The sequence below is a fragment of the Xyrauchen texanus genome, chromosome 17 (genome assembly GCF_025860055.1).
Source record: "Xyrauchen texanus isolate HMW12.3.18 chromosome 17, RBS_HiC_50CHRs, whole genome shotgun sequence".
Lineage (NCBI taxonomy): Eukaryota > Metazoa > Chordata > Actinopteri > Cypriniformes > Catostomidae > Xyrauchen > Xyrauchen texanus.
Window position 1 is genome coordinate 42,294,985 of NC_068292.1, and position 22,776 is coordinate 42,317,760.

Below are 22,776 nucleotides of genomic sequence, written 5' to 3' on the forward strand. Positions count from 1 at the left end.
ATTCGCATCTGCAATTAACTGCAAAAAACTCATGCAAGTCAACCAGTAGGTCGAAGTATGTTGTCACTCAAAATAATGTATCGCCGACACATTACACTCATGGATTAGAGTGGGAGCATTTATATTCAACACTAAATCAAGTGGTTTGTATGTGCCTGCATGCAGAGAAAGAGTTATGTCCTTAAAAGCCTTAATTGACATACACAGCTTGTGTTCAGAGGTTACTTGTTTTCTCTAGAGTCTTTAAAGCTTGTAAGAGCTGCATGGAAATAGAGTTTGGCTGATTTTCTTTTTTGGACATCATTGCATTTCTGTTCCAAGTGAAGTGCATAATCTTCTTCCAAAAAGCACAATGGTCTCAGCAAAGATGAGATTTACATGCACAAGTGATGCATTTTTATTTGTTTTTCTGCACTTTAAAGGAAATTATTATTTTAGTTCTCGACAGCCACTCTTGTTTTTGCACCAACATGACCACAAAGCAAGTACCACTGTTCTTCAAAGTGAAACCACAGACGTCTATGGAACCTTTTTTTTTTTTTACTTTTTTTTTTACTCAACACTAGACCGTTGTGCCATGTTCTGTAACAAAATTTTAAAGCACTTTCGTCAACTGCTTATACAGCTACGACAACATTCGGTTTCTTGGTTAGAAGTGGGCGGTATTTTTATATCATGCTTTCAGTATATATATCACAATATTATAGCTATTCGTAATTAGAGTGCAAGAGTTCCTGTTTGTTTTTTGTTTTTTTCAGCCATCATTGTTCTAGAAATATTTTTTCCACTGACTTTTTTTTTTTTTTTTCTTCCAATGGGAATTCAAGAATTCCTTCATTCTAAGCCATGAACCAAATCAACCAGCTTCGAGGTGGATCACAACATTACAAACTTTGATTTGGAGTGAAAAGGTATTAGAAAATCGGACAAGACGACAAATGCACTGTGTACTTAACGTCTTTTATGAACAAATTAAATTTGAATCTATTTCAAAAAGGTAGACACTTTTTTTAAAACCATTGATTTAAAAATGTTGATTATAAGTATAGAAATTATGTGTTTTAATTTAATTGTAATATATTCAGATATTTGCAAATATACAGGTAGTTTGAGAGTGTAGGGAGAGCGACTCGATTGCGTCATTCATAGCGCGTAGTGGACAGTCGCTGCAGAGCTCTTTTGGTGCACTTTTGTTTGCTGAGATTCTCTGATTGGTGGATCTTTCTCTGCTGGATCAATGGTTGTGTAGTTCTTAACCAGATTAACATGATTTTTAAATATTGAAGTTGAATTAACATGGGCTGATGGCTTCAATAGAGTTATAGCATTGGTAAACAACTCCTGAGTTCAACTATTTACTAATACTAAAGAGATAAAACCTCTATGAATTTTAAAAAACAACTACTTAAATGTCCCCAAAAGTTACCTTTGACCAAGCAAACAGGACTAAAAAAATCAAGTGCAGGGGATTATGGGTATTTCCCACTGCCTCAATCTTGTTCTTGATCGTTTCAAGTTATTAACACTTAAAATCATAAATCTATGTATTTTTAAGATAAATAAGTTCCTGAAACATATAGTTGAGTTATGAGCCTAAAACTTGACATTTCAAGTAATGCTTCAATTAAAACAACTTTATATTTTTCCAGTAATGACAACATTAGGGTTTACGGTGTACTGTATGATAAAAGGAAGAGCCCAAGCTATATGTATATAGAACCAGAATAGCCTACATATATGGGGCATTAAGCAACCACCAGCTAAATTTGACGATGACAGAAAAATATAATGAAAAATAAAAAGATTTAAAAAAGGATGAAAACATATATAAAATGAAAAAGGTTATATTGCTCTTTAAAACGTTATTGCATAGAGATGGTTAGCTTTCACTGTTCTAAACTATAAAATGCACATTTGACATATTATGAAAGATCATTACAAATTAATGTTATGCATAACATTTCATACAGATTGTGGTAGGTACTTTATATGATATAAAGAAAGAATTATAAACATTATACATTGCAATAAATGTATGTAATTCATTATAAATACACCATTGGTAATTTGGTCAATAATTGGCCGATAAATATATGTGGCCGAAACATCGGTGCATCAGTTCGGTGAAATCAATTTTGAGTCAAGACTCCCATGAAAGTTGCTGCTTGTGTCCCAAATTGGTCTCTTATGAGTTTCCATTTCAGTTAGAATGCTGCCATAGACCATATCCACACTAATGTTTTCGATCGGTTTTCGATTAAAAGTCAGAAGAGCGTTTTAAAAGTCTCCGTTTTTGATGGAGGAAAACGTTGTTCCAGTGTGGATGTAAACGTAGCAAAACCAATGTGTTTTTAAACAAAAACAGTAGCGTGGATGTGGTCTTGGACCATGTCCACACTAATATGTATTCGTTTAAAAACACATAGATTGTACTACATTTACGCCCCTCATCCACATTGGAATGGCGTTGTCCTCGGAGCGTTTTGAAAATGTTCTCCATTACCACATACTTTAGAAAAAGATGACTCAAGAAAACAGAAAAGAGTCTGTGTGGACATGGCCTATAATGGCAGTTGCCTATGTAGGCAGTAGACCATAATGCAGCTTACTAGGTTTTGAGTGTTTGAAAGAGAAAGTAGGAGCATCATGGGAAAAAGAAAACCCTTTACGGACCACGCTCCAGTGCCTACTCGAGTGTGTCTGTTTGTGTCCACTGCTGTTTAACTGAGAACAAATCTAATGATTGTTTATTATCATGGGCTTTCAGAGCTGAATGTCATCCCAGTCTGTGTTTCTGGCATAGATACAGCTGTAGACCGAATGGCCCGTAAATCTTAAATATTACACTTATCTCAGGGGAATCTGGCAGATGTAACAACCCTTTTCACAAACGAACAATTACAAAGCTAGTATGCTACCGTCTTTGGCTTAGCTGTCTAATGACCTGATGTCCAATGATCTGAATGACCTTTATCACATTAAAATTACATTTGAAGTATTTCGTTTGTCTTTTAAATGTATTGTTCATCTTTCTGAATGAATTTGACCTGAAACAGCTGTGTTAGTTAGTCGGATAAAGTAGTGTCACATTGCTTTTGAATCCTGGATAAATATTCTAAGTCGAGTCATATACAGGCTACATTTACAAGACCTAATCGGACACAATTGTCGAACAGTTTGTTTGTTTTTTTTTTTCAGATTATTGGGGCCTAACATTACCGGATTTTCAGGGGCGTTCCTCAAAAATGTTGATGCCGTATGCTACATTTTTAATTATTTAATTCAACCTCACCAATACATTATTTAGTGCATAATTAGACCACTTAGTAATCATGCAAATTGTAGGCTTGAGACAAACATGACAATTCATTTGTGCCATTCGCAATCAACACTTTTGATCATATATTATACACGTTTTCCCTGTCATGCACATAAATACATGAGCTGTGTTGATCAATTTTATTGGCTTGTGATTAGTGGATTTTGATTGGCTGGCTGATGTTGCTTTCTTTATCTCAAAAATTTGACTTTTATGTGGCAATACTGCGATAGCTAAAACAAGCAGATATGTTTAGAAGGGCCGAGGAAAAAAACAATATTGCATTAATGCTTAAAATCCTTGCGTTAATAATTTATTTATGTGTGCATTCACGTAATTTCCTAGGGTGATTCTCCTGAAAACCTTTAAAAAAAAATATCCTGGCCCAATTTAACTCCAAACAAAAAACTGATATTGTTGCATATAGAAAATCAAGTGTATTTGTTGGGCCATTTGTGACATTATTTTCATGACAGTTACAGACATGCAGACATGGGGACTTGTGACTTGGGGACTTGGACTCGAGTCACTATTTTTATGACTTGTGACTTGACTTGACAAAAAATAAAATACTTGAGACTTGACGTGGAAGTTAAAGACTCGGGACTTGACTTGACTTGAGACACGAAGACTTGAATGACTTGAGTGTTAATGACATCATGTTTTCAATTTGAATATAAAATATGTAAATTATTTTAAAAAATAAAGTTGATCCAGCTGGAGCGCAGGCTGAGAATACTCACGACACTATAGGCTATCATCAGCCATGCCCTCTCGTACCTTACGCACACCACGCCCACTTAGATCAGATAAACAACACATCAACATGTCAGCCGAGGGGTAACGTTACCGAGGGTCATCGCTTTCGGCTTCAAAAATTATTATCAAGATGGCAAAAGACGAACAGCGCTTTGCAAGACATGCAACGTTAAGATCGCGGACAGCCAGACGACAACCTCCAATTTCGATCCGCCATTTGAAGAGCCATTCTGCCCAGTAAGTGCTTGTCAATTTGTTAATTTGATCTGGTTAGTTGGTAGTTAGCTAATGTAATAATAGCAGGGTTCCCACGGGTCCTTGAAATCCTTGAAAGTTTGTGAATCTGAAAAATAAAATTCAAGGCCCTGGAAAGTTCTTGAAAATAAACATACATAGATACAGGTCCTTGAAAGTGCTTGAATTTATTTTGTGCAAGAAGTTTTCTGGAAAAAAAAATCTGTCCATTTAATTTTTTATTTCGCCAACACTTCGTGGCTTATGCTGCATACTAGCCTGCTTGATTTACCTTAGTTACGCGCATTTACGTTAAGTGTTTCCCGCGCGAGGTACTTTGTTTTGTACGTTGCCATGACGTTCATGCGCGCTGGTACCTCAAGGTGCAATACCTTTTAAAAGAGGTAATGACTAATGGATATACTCTGTGTGTGTGTGTGTGTGTGTGTGTGTGTGTGTGTGTGTGTGTGTGTGTGTGTGTGTGTGTGTGTGTGTGAGGGAGGGAGGGAGGGAGGGAGGGAGGGTGTGGGAGTGAGGGAGTGTGAGAGCGCGAGAGACGAGAGTGAGTGTGTGTGTGTGTGAGCGCGAGAGACGAGAGTGAGTGTGTGTGTGTGTGAGCGCGAGTGAGTGAGTGTGGGTGTGTGTGTGAGCGCGAGAGTGAGTGAGTGAGTGAGTGTGGGTGTGGGAGTGTGGGAGAGAGAGTGAGTGTGGGTGTGAGAGTGTGTGTGTGAGAGAGAGAGAGAGTGTGTGTGTGAGAGAGGGAGTGTGTGTGAGAGAAAGAGGAGAAATGTAACAAAGTTTAATGTAGGTAACTGTGTTTGAGAGAGAGAGAGAGAGAGGGAGGTGTTCTGAGAGGAGTCTGTTGGATGTTAAGCTGTTATTTGTTTTATGGACTCAATGTTGAAAATTTAAAACATTTCAAACACTGTTGGCAGAAGTGAAAAATAAATAATTTTATGAAGTTACAATTTTGTTTGATTCCATGATGTATTTTACTGAACATGAGTATTGTAATTTACTGACAGTTACTTATATCTTGTCTTTTCACTTTATTATGATCAGATTCTGCAGGTAAAATTAAAATAATAAGGTGACTTGACTTGGACTTGACTTGACATGGCCTGTGACTTGACTTGACTTGACTTGCCCAAGAAAAAAATACTTGGGACTTACTTGAGACTTGCACATGTGTGACTTGGTCCCATCTCTGCACACATGTTGCCCCCCAATTCTCATTACTGTAACACAAAAAAAAAAAGTTACAGAGTTATGAAATTCTTATTAATGCAATGTGATTTATTTTGTTATTATTATTTAAATTGTGAAGTATTTCTAAGTCATGGTTGTTCTCTGTTGGTAATGCCTTTTTTAATTTTCACTGATTTTAATAATAAAAAAAAACACACATAGTACAACAGCATCTTTTTTTTTTTATTTTTTTACTGTAATACAATTTAAAACAATTACTGTCATGGTAATAAGACGCATCATTGAAAACAATGGGAATAGTAATTGTAATATTACTGTTGATATTATTGTAATATCCCCAATATGACGTGTTACGATAATGATATTTGGGTGGTAAAATATGCATAACTTTGCACTATGGAACTTTGTACTCTCTAGTGACATCTGTGGTGGAAATGTAAAATTGCAAGCAATTTGTGGAAGCATAATTTACGTGAGTTGTGTTTCAGCACTGCTCTTCTGCACGGATGAGTCTCATGATTTGAGCTTTCCTGGACATCGTCTGTGTGTGATCATGACTGGGAGATATTCAGAGCCGGAGTCATAACGTGCTATTTTCATGTTGATATTATGTTATTCTATTAAACATTTAAAACGTAAATATTACTTGCTTTGATGAAGATAAACAGCACTCGTATACACGTATTTTGAATGAATGGATTTTACACCTAATAGTGTTTTTCTGACAATACACTCCAAGCACGTTTACATTCATAACAAACCGCCACCAGTTACCAGCATATTTTAATATGATCATTCGTGTGTTTTATCTACTATTAATTGTTGTATTGTACTACACTTATCAAATTAAGAGGTGAAACTCGTGAAAAGGTTGATTATGAGTTCAATGGAAGACTTTATTATTTTATATTACATTTGTACACCCTCTGCTTATAATGCAAGTGAACCGTAATACTACTATAGTATGTCTATGCACACAATAACACTGTAAACTAAAAACACAAATGAGGATTTAATAATGATGGGGATGACATATACTTTATTAAACATGAAAGAAATATGCAATACAAAAATTTTAATAATATGTTTCATGAATATTTTCTTTAGCTGTAAATATATATATATATTAGATGGTTATACTAAACAAATTAATATAACAAACCACCACTATGCTATCAAATCTGTACATTTTAAACAACTTGAGATGATTACATTGTAAACAGACATTGTGCATTTCTACGACTGGGGCAAAAGAAATTAGAGAACATATCCAAGCTTTATAGCAAAAATTTTCCAAAGCGTTAATTGATAAACGTCCATCCCGGCTGCAGTGATGCTGTCCTGAACTGTGTGACAGTGACTGACTGAAATGAACAGCGTAGTTTCCCTGCCATAAAACATGACCGCCTACTTTTAGATGTTTACGGACATGACGGAAGGATGAATGATATGAGCCTGTGATTTCACGCCAAATCTGACATCTCAATATACAAATCACTTTTGTAGACTTACAGTAGTGAGTGAGTTAGTTTCAATCAATGAAGATGCAGGTCATCTAAATGAGTCGCCATTCTGGACAAAAGTGAAGAGAATTCTTGCACATTTGTGCTGATTAAATAGTGATCCAATCATCATATTGGGACGCATCACTATGATTGAATCGTTGGCTAGTTGACAATAACCAGCCCTATTAGCCTCCAAAATTCGATCAAACTTCCATTCTTTTATTTCAAAAGAGCAAAGGAAATCTCGTTTTCCATGTTATAGGCCCCCTTATGGCACCAATGTCTTCTGTTGTCTTGTTCCCATCTTGGCTTTTCACTCATGAATTAATGATGATTTTTCTTCCTGTAATGACCGGTCTCTCACTGTTCCTCTTCTCATATCTTCTCTTAACAGTGCTGGTCCCAAAGGAGATAACATCTATGAATGGAGGTCGACTATTTTAGGACCGCCAGGCTCTGTGTATGAAGGAGGGGTCTTTTTCCTTGACATCGCGTTTACACCGGACTACCCGTTTAAACCCCCCAAGGTAAGGGCAGAAAAATATCTCTGGCACTGAAGTATATTTCCGAATGAGTCACCACATTTGGCCATTTTAAAATCAACATTTGGTAGATTAATTTGATGATTCGGTTTTCTTTCTTTTTTATTATTTTGGGTCCATTTTATTTGCTATCATAAATATGTTTTATGTATATATATCAGCATTCTGGTCTGTATATTTAGCTATTATCGTAAACAATATTGCTAAAATAACACTTGTATTTATATTACACTACATTTCCTCAATTCACAAAACAATAGTTTTGAAAACTGGAAATACGTGCTACAACCTGTTCACAGTGTGTTTTGGGTGCATTTGCAGCTGGCTTTACCAGTTGCGATCTCATCACTGAAAATGCATGTTAATGACATGCCATAGTCTTTTAGAGAATTAGAGGGATCACCCCTTTTTCCATTCTTGATTGGTGAATGTGACGGCCCTCTGACAGAAGAGGGTGAGATTTTGGTGATTTTTTATTTATTTTTATTTTTTTTTGGTGTTTGTGGTATCAGAGTGATTCTCTGGTGTGAGGGGATTCTCTGGTAATGGAGGGTGCAATCATAAGGCTAGTTGTTCTCTCTTTGTGCCTCAAGGGACATGTCTTTCTCTCTATCTCTCTCTTCCCAGCCCCCCACCTACAGACCCTTGGCTGACAGCAGCTGACACCCCAGTCTCAATGGCATGCGGCCCCCAGAGCCCCCTGTGCCTTTCTTTAACCTTTAACACTTTCAAACTGTCTCTTAAACCCCTTGTAAAATAAGATGTTTGTTTGCACGGTGGCCACATTATATCATGTATGCTTTTGTTCTTCCAGCTCTTGTGGGTTTGTAGGGAGGCAGGATGGAGTCAGTCATTCTGGTGGCAATTAAACTGTCATGAATCTCAGGCATGGAATATCAGGGTCCATTACAGGTTTGCCCTGAAAGCCTCGGTCACTTACACAGATGTCTCACACGCAGAACATGTTTATGCTTTTTTTTATACTTCCTGTAGTTCGTTCAGAATCATGCCTCCATGTTCGCATGCAAAAATGCCACAAAAAGTGACAAAAATGCCCCTGAAAAAGTTGGCAATAAATGCCCTTGTTAGTGTCCGCTCAGAATGAACACCTTCTTTTAAAAAAAGCATGACGCAGTGCAACGAATGGAACAGAATGCAGGTGTCTGAAGACGCACTTTTAAAAGTAGTTTTAAATACAGGTAGACAACTATATCGATATTACTGAGTAATCGCTGACGATAGATGCTATTTGGAACTATTGACAATATCCATATTTTTCATGCCATGGTCGAAATCACTGAGATCACATTTTTTCCCCATTCTGATGGTTTATGTGAACATTAACTGAAGCTCCTGACATGCTTGATTTTATGCATTGCACTGATGCCACACGATTGGTGGGTGTACAGGTGTTACTAATAAAGTGCTCGTGCATGTGTATATGTGTGTTTGTACATATATACACACACACATATATATATATATATATATATATATATATATATATATATATATATATATATATATATATATATATATGCATAGTATAGAATTGCAATGTTCTATCATATATAGGACAGACATGTGCAAAAAAGTTTAAATGTACAAAATAAAAATCATATTAATCATGTTATAATATTTAGTTATTTTTTGTGTCTTATTTATCTTTTTATCTTCCATTTATATTTCATTTTTTTCTCTCTTAAAAAAAAAATTCAGTTCTTGTTTTCAACAGATCCATGTTCAGTGGAAATTATTTATTGTTAGAAGAATAGTAAAGAAGCTTTTGTTTCTCTTTGTACATTTTTAAAGTAAAATTCCAAAGTAAATCAGTGATCTTAAATATTAATTTCGGCCTATAGTTCATTTATATTTTTTGTTGTACAACCTATAAATCATTTTTAAAAACTATCATTTGATTAATCGGTTATCGGCCTTTTCCTTCACCTTAGGTATCGATATCTGTAAAATCCACTATTGGTCGAGCTCTAGTTTTAAATTCACATGGTGACTTAGAGATGCAGTGCAACAGTCAAAGACATCCATGTGCATGTTTACGAATAAAAACAATTCAATAACAGTGCAGATGGACACAAACATGTTTTGATGTGAATGGCCCCAAATACATTCATCTGATATAGTTTTAACTATTCTAATCCAGGCCTAGTATTACATATTAGGCAAAGTTTTGTTAATTAAATTTGTTAGTAACAATCCAATTATTCAGACTGAGAATTGTAGATGAGTTTAATTGAAGTATTTGGCATAAAAAGTATTTTTATTTGTGTAGACAAAGTATGCCCTCTTTTAAGTAAGTTGAGAAAATATTACCCCCAAAACGTTTGTTTCTGACACTGATTTAAGCTCCTCTTGTATTGTGGTATGGCTAGGGCTGAGAAAAAATATATACATTTTATGATTTATCGCAATATTCATTTGAACGATATCGATTTATTGATTTATTTTTATTGCAATATCTTTTATTTTGAAGTTTTGGTTGTTTTTGAATATTGCATCTGTATTGAACTACAAAGTTTGGGCCCTGTTGTTAACGTTTTAATTTATATTTATATAATGTACCAAGTTTCCCATATAACTTGACCATGACTGTGCCATCATGAGTTTACTGAAAGAAGGGGGAGATGGTCATGGTGCTTTATTGGATGATTTTGTGTTTTGGTGTGATATACACTATATAGAATTAAATGTCGTAAAAACAAAAAAACAAGGATATGGTTATTGACTTTAGAAAGTGTACACCTGTTCCGAAGTAAAATGTTATCAAAGGGAAGGTCACTGAACTGGTAGATAACTATAAATACCTGGGGACTGGTATGGACAACTGCTTAAATTTTTAATCAAATACAGATGTTATATGCAAGATGGTTCTTCGACGTATGTTCCTCCTCAGGAAAATGTATAATTTTAATATGTGTGAAAAACATTTATGTCCCTGTTTTATCATAATTATATTGAATCTATGTTAACATTTTGTATGGTGGCGTGGTTTGGCCAAGCAGAACTTTTGCAGAAATTGGTAAATGCTGCCAATAAGGTCATTGGGGCAAGCCAGACTCCACTGTCAGTGTTTTATGAGAGGCAAGTCTTAAGGAAGGGGGAGGCCATTTTAAATGATCTTGACCACCCTCTTAAGGGTCAGTTTGTATTGATGCCCTCTGGCCAATGTTTTAGAGCTCTCAGGATGCATTCCAAAAAGAGCGGGAAACTCTTTTATTCCAATAGCGATTAGAATGTTGAACTTGCACAATAAAGAATCAATGAAGGGAAGTTCAGAACAGTATTTTTATGATTGTGATTATTGTATGTTTTTTGTTTTGTTTTACATATTTATGGTGTCTTCTCAACTCCTGAAATGGATAATAATAAACTTGAAACTTTCATATGTAAGCAAAATGGACATTTATAACTGAAATATACCCAAATGAATGAGAATTAAATTGGAATCAAAGTAAGATCTTGTGAATCGTGAAATCTGTAGTAATACCCACACCTAGGTGTGGCCTCTGTCTGGGCCTGACTAATAGTAACCAAAATAATGAAGACTGGGGAATTCTGAATGAATTGTACCCGTTTATAGAATTGTTTATTTGCATGTTTGTATATGTGTTTTAAATGCTGTTTACATACAGCTAAGCCTAACCCTAAAAGTCATTTCATACCAAACGCGACTCGAAACAGCGAGACGAATTGCCGACAAATGGACCCTTCACACCAATAGCAACGTGAATACTCACCTGCACGTTCATGCCTTTACAGTAAGTGATGCTGATCAACAATCAATTTTAACCCAGTAGAGTAGGTTGTGGAACGCACCTCTCAGCTGGTCCACTGTCCCGCCCATCATGGATGAGAACTACTTAAACAAAAACTTTGCAAAACAACCATCCATTCACATTACAATCGACAAGCATGCGATTGAAAAGAAAATCCTTTCAATGTTTCAATGAATTTGGTATGTTTTCCCAGGTAACGTTTAGAACGAGAATCTACCACTGTAACATCAACAGTCAGGGTGTGATCTGTCTGGACATTCTGAAGGACAACTGGAGTCCTGCGCTCACCATCTCTAAGGTGCTGCTGTCCATCTGCTCTCTACTCACAGACTGCAACCCAGGTGAGACTCAAAACCTTGAGCTTTAAATGTGAACGGTTTAGAGGTGGTGCATTTAGTATCCACCACAGACTTCTCTTCTAATGACTTGTAGTTGCCGTTCGGTGATAATTTTCAATAAGGAAGGTCAATCATGTCTTGTGTTGCTAATATTGAACAGCCTCCTAGGCCACGACCACACTATATGCATCGACTTTGCTAGGTTTACGCCTCTCATCCACACTAGAACGACATTTTCCTCTACTGAAAGCAGAGCTTACAAAAACACGCTCCATTACCGTGTACTTTGGAAAACGATGATGTTAGGAAACTGAAAACAGTTTTCAAACGCAAATGGATTGGTGTGGACGTGGGCATAGTGTCGAGTAAACTTTTAGCCCCAGAAAAGCGATCCATAGACAAACAACCCTCTACTTGCTTTGTGCTACATGTAAACTATCTTTACTGAAATTATTGTATTAAAATCAACATGAAATCATAATTGACCATATTAACTTTCTTAGTAAAGGTTTCTTGCTTTGCTCAATTCATCAGGCCGCAATATTGTAAAGGAAAGGAAAACATTCTTTTTCATGATCTTAAGAATACTGGAATAACTTTCTCGTAGCACAAGTGAATTGTCTGCTCTCCAAAAATGGTTAATGTCTTTTTTTTAATGTGAATAAATAAAGGTGCATTCCTAGTTTCAATGTTATTTGTACTTCAGACTTCTGTTTTGTTGGACAAGAAGAAATAGCTTCATACCATGTCACCCACATTTGGTTTTCGACCATTGAAAATGGGTCAAATTTGACCATTTATGCATGGAGCCACATTGAGAGCCCCATATCTCTGGGATTTAACCATATAGAGTCTTGTAAATGAAGATGGAAATGGGAAAGTTTGTTCAGAACCAGAATCTAAAAGGATTTCAATATATATTTAAAGCTTCTGGCGTTATAGGCACTCCAACTTTGGAAAAAAGTGCCCCCTCCCCATTTTTGGACTCTCGCCATTAGCGTATAATGCAACAAGTGGTGCTGAAGTCAACTGATTTAAGTAAAAGATCTGCCCATCTCTGTGTAAAAGTCATATAATGATGCTGCCACCTTTCTAAGGTGGTTTTTTGACCTGTAGATTTGCTCCAAAACCATAGGCGAAAATGTATGTTTTTGACCCCCTATACAAATAATGGATTTAAACTTTGGCATTTAAAATTTTGGCTTTCATCATCAGTTTATCTTTCTTTTCTTTTGAACTAAATCAAAAATTTCATCCAGGGAATGTTTGTTTACACTAGTGCACAATATGACACTCTTTACTTTGAAATAACCTCATTTAGTCCCTATAGAGAAAAAGGTGGATATTTGGCTCATTAATATGCTGATGTTCTTGTTTCTGCAGCTGATCCTCTGGTTGGGAGCATTGCCACACAGTACTTGACCAACAGAACGGAACATGACAGAATAGCCAAACAGTGGACGAAGAGATACGCCACATAAATCACTCTTACAGTATCGGCACAACACACATAACACTATATCCCCTCCGTCCCGCCCCTTCTGCGCCTCTCTACCTCTCCCTGTCTGTTCAAAGCACACTAAAAAAGTGCAACAATACATCTGGCCCCCCCTTCCTTCAACTTCCTGTAACCCTTTCTGTGAGGACGACTGTCCTTTTTTGTTCCTTGTTGACTTGAAAGCTTCTTTTTATACAAAGAGTAGATTGGGACTTTATTTTCCAATTATCTGAATGTTTGAATTACCTTAGGAGAAAAGGAATACTATTGTTATTATAATTATTATTATTGTCCTTCAACTTAATGTATATCCTCTCTTTTTTTTAAGTGGCATCAGGAACAAATACAGCTGATACATTTTGTTTTTTGTAGTTGTTTTTTTTTTTGTATCCCTGCATAGTGCATTTATTTTAGTTTTCACTCCCTTCTGTTAGAAGTCAGTAAAGTTGTGCATATAACAGGATGACAAATTGTGCATCCATCAAACTCCAAACTCGGCCCTTGTTTTGTTTGTATGTATTTTTTAAACTCAAACATCATGGCAGCCACTTGAAAATAGGCTTGCTTGTGAATTAAAAAGAAAATTGAAAGAAAGAAAAAAAAAACATGTACATATTGCTACATGCCACCTCTGGCCAGAATGGACTGTTGTGCACTTGCTTCATGGAAAAACACCATAAATAAACACTGTGGCTGAATTGTCATTTACTGTATGAAATGTCTTCTGTTCAAGTCAGTTGCACTCCAGTGTTTTCTATTACCGCCAGGTTAAAATGTGTATCATGCACAGCCTCTATTGCAAGCCCTTTTTGACATTTAATCACAGGACATGAAAGTCATTATTTCAGGACTGGAATTACTACTAGTGAAAGTGCACATTTTTTTATATCTGTAATTACATTTGCACTAGTAAAATGTTAACTCTTGATTATAAATGATGTCATTACTTGCAGAAATACTCATTCTTGATATAAATGTTTTTATTTCAACAGTACACTCATGTTCAAAACGCAATTACAGATATCTATAATTACTAACTGGTTGAAATTACAGTTTCACAAATAAGCAGTACACTTCTTGCTGGTTAAATAGATCATTTTTTATATCAATTATTACATTGTTACTGGTGCAAATGTGACGCTCCTGTTCTACCCGCTCCATACGACACTCGAACCGGCATCTCTTGCATGGGAGGCGGGTGCACTAACAAAGAGGCTAAAGGCTACAGCTCCTAGCGTCAGTCGCTAGTGCACCTCTTGAGGTCAGGGGAGTGAGGTTTATACACATTGCACAGCTCTCTATCAGCTGGCCACCATTTCACAAATGTCCAGTCCTGATATCAAAAACTAGTGAAAATGCTTATTTGGTTTTCCCTAGAGGCAATGATAATTCCAGATATCTGTAATGTGATTGCAACTAGTAAGAAAGCCTTTCAAGATATCTTTAATTGGTCTCCAATTTATTAATATCAGAAGTCCATTTCCAGATATCTGAAATACCAAAACAAACATGTTGGAATACATTTAGAGATCAGGTCAGATTTAGCATTTTCATTATAGTTTGTTTATCAGGAATGGATATTTTTACTAGTAACTATGAAAATATTGAGATGAAAAGTTATAATTTTTACTAGTATGAAGAAATACATTGCTGACATGTGAAATAAACCATTTTAACTTGTAAGGGATTATGTATCGCCAGCCCTTTTTGACATTTAAACATGTAGAGGATATGACCATTTTCACCTGTGAAAACACTCATATACTAGTATAAAATGTTCATTCGTGATGACATCATTACTCGTGGAAATATCCATTGTTGATCTCAAAAATGCAATTTCAGCTTGTAAATATCACATCTAACATGTTGAAATACATTTAGACTAGAGATTTGAGCATTTTCACTAAAGGAATGGATATTTGTACTAGTAGCAATGCATTTATTGATATAAATAAGTATCAAATCTTACTGTGAAATTGCAATTTCAATCATAAGAAATTGGTTCTAGATATCTGAATTAGCATTTTGAACAGGAGTGAATGAGAGATCATGGTGATATTTTTACTATCAATGAAATTTAGTGACAGAAATTAGTCAGGAAAATGTTGAAATTCCAATTTTGATATCAAGATTGGGTATTCCCACGAGTAATTACGTAATTTTTTATATCAAGAATAAACTTATTTTTTCCTGTGCATATGTGATTACTAATATCAAGAAGTAGCATTTTTGAATTAGTATTTTACCTAGTGAAAATTGAATTGTAGATATGTATAGTTCTTATCCTGCACGTGCTTAAATACAAAAAGGGCTTGTGAAATGGCCTCCAAGTGTCATTGTTTTATTAAACAATAACCCCGTTTACATTGTCTGATTTCAGCTTAGACCAAATTGTGTTTAAGAGCTGGTGAATCATTATGTAAGTCACTATATCCAGTTCACAGTGATAAGATGCTTGGGAAACCTTCATCCATATTTAAAATGATATAATAGTTTCCAAAGTAGACATACTGTATATGCATGAAAAAGTGATATCACATGTGTCCACTAGATGTCAGTATTTGGCTTCTGACTGTTTAGTAGGGAAAATTTTGCAAAGTGAACTGTGTGGACATCAATAAGGTTGGATTCACCATCTCAGAGGTGCTACCATCCATTTGCACTATTCACAGATTTTAACAGTAGTAAAGGAATTAAAAGAGAAGTGTATATATAAACCTTTTAATCTTGTATAATGACACACATCCTCCGTACGGTTCTGCTCCAATCATCCGTGCTACCTCAATTAAAGAAGTCAGTTAACTAAGAGAGATCAAGATCTGGTTAATGATTAATAGATTGTGGTTAAATCTAATGCGACAGACCTACTAAAGCATACGGCTATTTTAGTATTCCTCCTGGTACATTTAACCACGCCTGTTCTATAATACTTGGATTTGTACATCAAGTCCCAGTGTTCCCGGCTCTGGTGACCTCATTACTCGAGAATGTCAAAGCTGAAAGTGTTTTTTGACCACATAAAAAAACAGCACATTGCTAGTGTCACTTATGATGTAATTGGACAGTCTTGGAAATAGCCGAATCAAATTTATGGCAACTGCTACATAGCTGTATTTATGATTCTTTGGTTATGTGGGTCATTCTTTAACTACGGACAATTCACAGTCCAATCAGGTGGGGGGGTGGGGTACCATAGCAATGTCCTAGAAACCATGCAGAACACCTTTCGACATTTTGACCAGTTGTGTTTTCATCAGGCACGTCCAAACATCTGATGAGCACTTATGTGCATGTGTACTTGTACACAAAAAGGTCCTCGGGCATGTGTACACACTCATACACCCATACACACCCACACTCAAACATCCTTTGGTTTCCTAGGCAAGCTCTGAAATTTTGTGTGATTTTTACCAATGTAGCTGAAGTTTAGAAGTTGCCTGGGAATCCAAAGGGTGTGTGTGTGTGTGCTCGGATATCTCACACACACACCTGTGGTGTTCCCAGTCAGAAATGACCGGCCATTGGAATGAATGGATGAGGTTACAAAAAAAGAAAAGTGTTCTGGAGCCTGTCTAACCATTAGATGAGCACATACTGTATGTTCGAACATAATCACACACACACACCCTTTGATTTGTTGACATCACAGGTGACTTCTGAACATTTCTTAACTCCATAGGAGCAAAAGAACACTGGACAAAAATGTGTTTTGGGAACATTCTCACACACACACACACACACACACACACACACACAGGTTTGTTTCACTGTATATGTGAGGACATCTCATAGACTTCCATTGATTTCATAGGCCCTACCCCAAACCTAATCCTCACAGAAACCTGTGCACATCAGTAGATTTAAAGCTATACAAGATTTGGCCAATTTAAGCCTTTTGTTTTACTAGTAAGAACCACCTAAAATGTTCCTGGCAACTGCTGAACATCTCTTCACCCCACAGGAACAAAGGACAAATATTATAATGTGCTTTGGGAACTTTCACATTCTCACAAAGAGTAAGAACATTGTTTACTAATGTACAGAGGCGTTCCCTTGTATAAGGGCAAGTCAATAAGGTGTACTATCAATTAGTTCCAAAAAGAAGAACAAAATGTACATACATTTTAATAGATCGGTCATTTTTGACCGGGACAATTGTGTGAGGAGCACACCACAAGTGTGAAGATTTGAAAACAACAATTTCTGGTTAAACATTAAAACAAAGTAGTGTGATAAACAGGACAGAAAATTGTATGTATGGTATTAAAAAAACTATTTTTAATGCAAAAATGTAGTTGCATTAGCTCAGTTAATTTAGGCCTATTTTCAATAAATTCCAAAAAGAGGTACAAAAATATCTAATGTGATAATATATGGAATATGTGAGATTCATAAACCATTTCAAATGTAGGGTTGCCACCCGTCCAGAATTTTCCGGAATCGTCCTGGTTTTTGGATATCTGTCCTGGAAAAATTCAATTCCATTCCAGGACACAAAATGTTAGGAGGAACATTGTGTCTTGCCAGATGCCAGTGCGGGGGTTGTTATGTACCATGTGCAACACAGACGGGTTAAGCCATTGCGCACCGTCTCCAGGACGTGAGCGGGGTCTGAGTTGGGGTGGCAAGTGGGGTGGTAAAGCTGTGCCACCCCTCTGGCCCCGCCTCTGAGTGAGTACTGTATCTAGATGCTTCAGCAATATCAAATTCAACATTTCTGAAAGCATGTAACGTGTTCCCTAATAGGATATTCGACAGTCAAGGGGTTTTCGGTGGTCAATTAAAACATTTCTTTAAATGGTTACATGTGTTAAATGAGTGTTTATTACAAAGCAAGAAAAAATAAAATCCATATTCTTTGTTGTGTTTGAGTTTAAGAAATGGCTATAATTTTATTCCGGGTTCAATACAAGTTAAGCTCAATCGACAGAATTTTTGGCATAATGTTGATTACCACAAAAATGTATTAAAAAACATCGAGGTTGCAGTGAGGCACTTACAATGGAAGTCAATGGGGCAATCTGTCGAGGGTTTAAAGATGGAAATGTGAAGCTTATAATTTTATAAAAGCATTAACGTTAAATCTTCTATTAAAACTCATGTATTATTTGAGTTGTTTAAATCATCATTTTTACAGTCATTTAGGGTTTTAGGTTTTGTTGACATTACATCACCATGGCAACTAAATTGTAATATTGGCTATAACTTTACACAGAAAAGGTTAGTAAGGGATTTTATCACACTAAAATTATTTTTACATGCATATTTTTTGTCCTTGTGGCTATTCTGGAGTGGTGGTGGCGTAGTCGGCTAAAGCACACAACTGTTAATCGGAAGGTTGCTGGTTCGATCCCCACAACCACCACCATTGTGTCCTTGAGTAGGGCACTTAACTCCAGGTTGCTCCGGGTGGATTGTCCCTGTAATAAGTGCACTGTAAGTCACTTTGGATAAAAGCGTCTGCATAAATGTAAATTAAATGTATTCTTTTGAAACGGTGAGTTTTTTAACATAAATCATTGGCTCTCATTCGCTTCCATTGTAAATGCCTCTGTAAGCCAGATAATTTTTTAAAGAAAACGAGGGCCGAGTCAAAATATATTTTTGTGATTATCAATAGTATGCCACAAATGATGTCGATTGAGCTTAACTTATATTGAACCCAGAATATTCCTTTAAAAGTAATACATGTATGTCATTTTATCAATTTCAAAATAAACAATCAAGGATTTTAAATTTGCTCAATGCTAAAGGTTCATCTCGGTCTCAGACAGCATGCCCATGGAATACCCACAGACCATTCACAGCAAGCATGCATAAATGGCAAGAGCTGGCAGAAATCCATTCTGATTGGCTGGCTGCTATATGCTTGTATGAGACAGGAAAGTACATGTTTTTATCAGTTTATCTGTAAAGTTTTGTTCTGAAATTACCAGGCTGCTACAATGAGCAGATCTGAGGAAAACTAGCTTTTTTTATTATTATTATATTTACAAAAGCTTGAAGTTTTTGGCATTTAAACTTTGATTTTTATTTTTATCTTAAATAATAGGTTAAAATATAATTTCAGTGTTAATGTTATTGATTGAATTATCAAACAAGTAGTATTCTGTCATAAATAATTTGTTTTATTTCTTCTATGATGGCCAGCATAAAGTTTTTCTGTATTTTTTTCTACCTTATTCACGCTAGCGCCATCTTTGGGAATGACAAGAAGGCTGTGAGGGATAGACTTACCATCTCTTCAAGCTGTTTAAAGCTCCTAAATCACATCTGATTTTCCACAGCTCATGTTGTCTGTAGCTCTTTATGTACTGAATATTCTTGGACAGATACTTTATCAATGTTTTGTCCGCAGAACGATCCAAAGACACTTTAAACTTCAGTACAGCCCATTGAAGAGATGGTTAGACTATCCCTCACAGCCTCGTTGTCATTCCCATTCAAAATCAAAGATGGCGCAAGCATGGCCTATTGATCAGGTGTCCAAGAATTTTCAAGTAGGTATAGCTGTAGGCCAGAGACCTGCAAATGGGGGCGGAATCTCCAAAAGAGGGCATGGTTACTTCAAAGGGGGCTGCGCCAACTCCAAAAGGGGGCGTCACTTCCACTCACGGTTAGGGAAAGGGTTAGGTAAGAGGCTCCCTATGTCTTCAACAGCGATTTGGAATGACCGCCCCTTATTGGAGCAATGCCTGCAGCTATACCCTTCTCTGAATTTGTAAATTTCAGATCTCAAAACTTAATCCCCAATGCAATAAAAGCATTTATTGAAACCAAGCTGCCAAAACGCCTGTTCGCTACATCCGCGACAACCCTACATCACTAAGGGTACTCATTAATTCATGACCCCCTCTACAGCGATAACATCAACGCCTACTTTACATCATCGCATCCTTGGCCCCGCCCACTTTGGCTCAGTTTCTAAAGAGAGAGTGAGAGAACAGGACATAGTCCTACAGTGGCCTCACTATTCACCAAAGGGGAGGCATCTGGACTCTTTTGAAATATTTTTGTATATACGCATGCACTACACAGACACCTTTGTCTGTTATCATGTATCTCACTGCTTTTAATAGATGCTGTGTCAAGTTTCAACTCTGAATAAAAGACATGTTTTATTCAGCTGCTGTGCCTCTTGTTGTTTTGTGCTTAAACTGCTCTATAAACTGTTTGCTGTTCTTTTGCCCATCTGTGCTATTTTTAATTGTTGGTGTATGTAAACACGCACAAGATGGACGTCTTTGACCGTTTGATGTGGTTCCGGCAATTTGCACCTCAGTGCAGGATTATACTGGAAACTGGATGTGTGTGCGTCTTCATTGTGCTTTGGACTATGTATGTGTCATTTGGATGTGTCTTCAGCTAATTTCAGTGTGGACTATTGGGCATTTAAAAACACTATTGGATCTCATAAAAAACGTAAGTAAACAGTTGCATTCATTAATATTTCAGATGTCATGTCTGTTTGATGTTTATGATGCTGACACATCTGTTGACGCAACACAAAGGCTTGAGGCTGTCTACACCAGACGTATCGTCGTGAACTTTCTAAAATGTTTATTTGTGTTATTGGTAGTAGTAGCATCAGCGCAAAATGGAACGGGACATCTATTTACTGTCAGCGTGATGCGTCACAATGGACGCTTCCATGGTAGACAGCATCATTGATTATAATGGGTTCTACTGCTTTTGATGCCACGTGTCTTTCACGTCCAGTGTAGACAGGGTGTGAGTGTTAACAGCTGTGATTTAGATGAACAGTTTAATGTATTCAGATGCAATGTGCTGGAAGTGCATTATGTGTAAACCCTGAAGTTTATTTTTATAATATTAAATGGTTGTTCATTCTCTTCCGATTGAGGTAAAACAAAAAAAATGACTGATTTTGAGGAGCTGCACAATGTTAGCCAATCAGAACAGTGGGCGTTTACACTGAGGTTTAAAGGAGGAGTGTTTAAACAGATGCCCAGAGACAGGGTGGAAAATTATCATATATTACTAAATTATGACTGTTTTAGTTAAAAAATGTAAAATAAAACTTTACTTGCATTATCAGTGGACCACAGGGAAGATAATAAAACTATTTTAAAAAGAGCATTTCATGACCTCTTTAAATGAGTGGGTCATTTTGACCCAGGAACATAAGGAGTGGTAGCCAATTTGTAACATAACTTATAATGTCTAATTTAATGTAGTAGAAATGAACGCCCTTATTCCTCGTTGCCGATATAGATCTAAGAGTGACCGTGCATTTTTGTGGTAGGTCCTGATCTATGGAACAGTCGCCCTTTCCATGTGATGGTAGGTCCTGATATATGGAACAGTCGTCATTTCCATGTGATGGTAGGTCCTGATATATGGAACAGTCGCCATTTCCATGTGATGGTATGTCCTGATCTATGGAACAGTCACCATTTCCATGTGATGGTAGGTCCTGATCTATGGAACAGTCGCCCTTTCCATGTGATGGTAGGTCCTGATATATGGAACAGTCGTCATTTCCATGTGATGGTAGGTCCTGATATATGGAACAGTCGCCATTTCCATGTGATGGTATGTCCTGATCTATGGAACAGTCGCCATTTCCATGTGATGGTAGGTCCTGATCTATGGAACAGTCGCCCTTTCCATGTGATGGTAGGTCTTGATATATGGAACAGTCGCCCTTTCCATGTGATGGTATGTCCTGATCTATGGAACAGTCGCCCTTTCCATGTGATTGTATGTCCTGATCTATGGAATAGTCGCCCTTTCCATGTGATGGTATGTCCTGATCTATGGAATAGTCGCCCATTCCATGTGATGGTAGGTCCTGATCTATGGAACAGTCGCCCTTTCCATGTGATGGTATGTCCTGATCTATGGAATAGTCGCCCTTTCCATGTGATGGTAGGTCCTGATCTTTGGAACAGTCGCCCTTTCCATGTGATGGTAGGTCCTGATCTATGGAATAGTCTCCCATTCCATGTGATGGTAGGTCCTGATCTATGGAACAGCCGCCCTTTCCATGTGATGGTATGTCCTGATCTATGGAACAGTCGCCCTTTCCATGTGATGGTATGTCCTGATCTATGGAACAGTCGCCCTTTCCATGTGATGGTATGTCCTGATCTATGGAATATTCGCCCTTTCCATGTGATGGTAGGTCCTGATCTATGGAACAGTCGCCCTTTCCATGTGATGGTAGGTCCTGATCTATGGAACAGTCGCCCTTTCCATGTGATGGTATGTCCTGATCTATGGAATAGTCGCCCATTCCATGTGATGGTAGGTCCTGATCTATGGAACAGTCGCCCTTTCCATGTGATGGTATGTCCTGATCTATGGAACAGTCGCCCTTTCCATGTGATGGTAGGTCCTGATCTATGGAACATTCGCCCTTTCCATGTGATGGTATGTCCTGATCTATGGAACAGTCGCCCTTTCCATGTGATGGTATGTCCTGATCTATGGAACAGTCGCCCTTTCCATGTGATGGTAGGTCCTGATCTATGGAACATTCGCCCTTTCCATGTGATGGTATGTCCTGATCTATGGAATAGTCGCCCTTTCCATGTGATGGTAGGTCCTGATCT

The 22,776-nt window shown here is 37.0% G+C and overlaps 1 protein-coding gene across 1 annotated transcript in view; it reads left to right on the top strand.

Moving 5' to 3' along the window:
- The window catches only part of LOC127657756 (ubiquitin-conjugating enzyme E2 E2), a 37,491-nt gene extending 23,589 nt beyond the window's left edge, over window positions 1-13,902 (top strand). Inside the window, exons 4-6 of the mRNA XM_052146637.1 lie at window positions 7,421-7,553; window positions 11,556-11,703; window positions 13,084-13,902. Coding sequence (XP_052002597.1) covers window positions 7,421-7,553; window positions 11,556-11,703; window positions 13,084-13,181 — 379 coding nt within the window. The 3' untranslated portion in view covers window positions 13,182-13,902. The remainder of the gene's footprint in view (window positions 1-7,420; window positions 7,554-11,555; window positions 11,704-13,083) is intronic.
- Window positions 13,903-22,776: the final 8,874 nt, after the last annotated feature.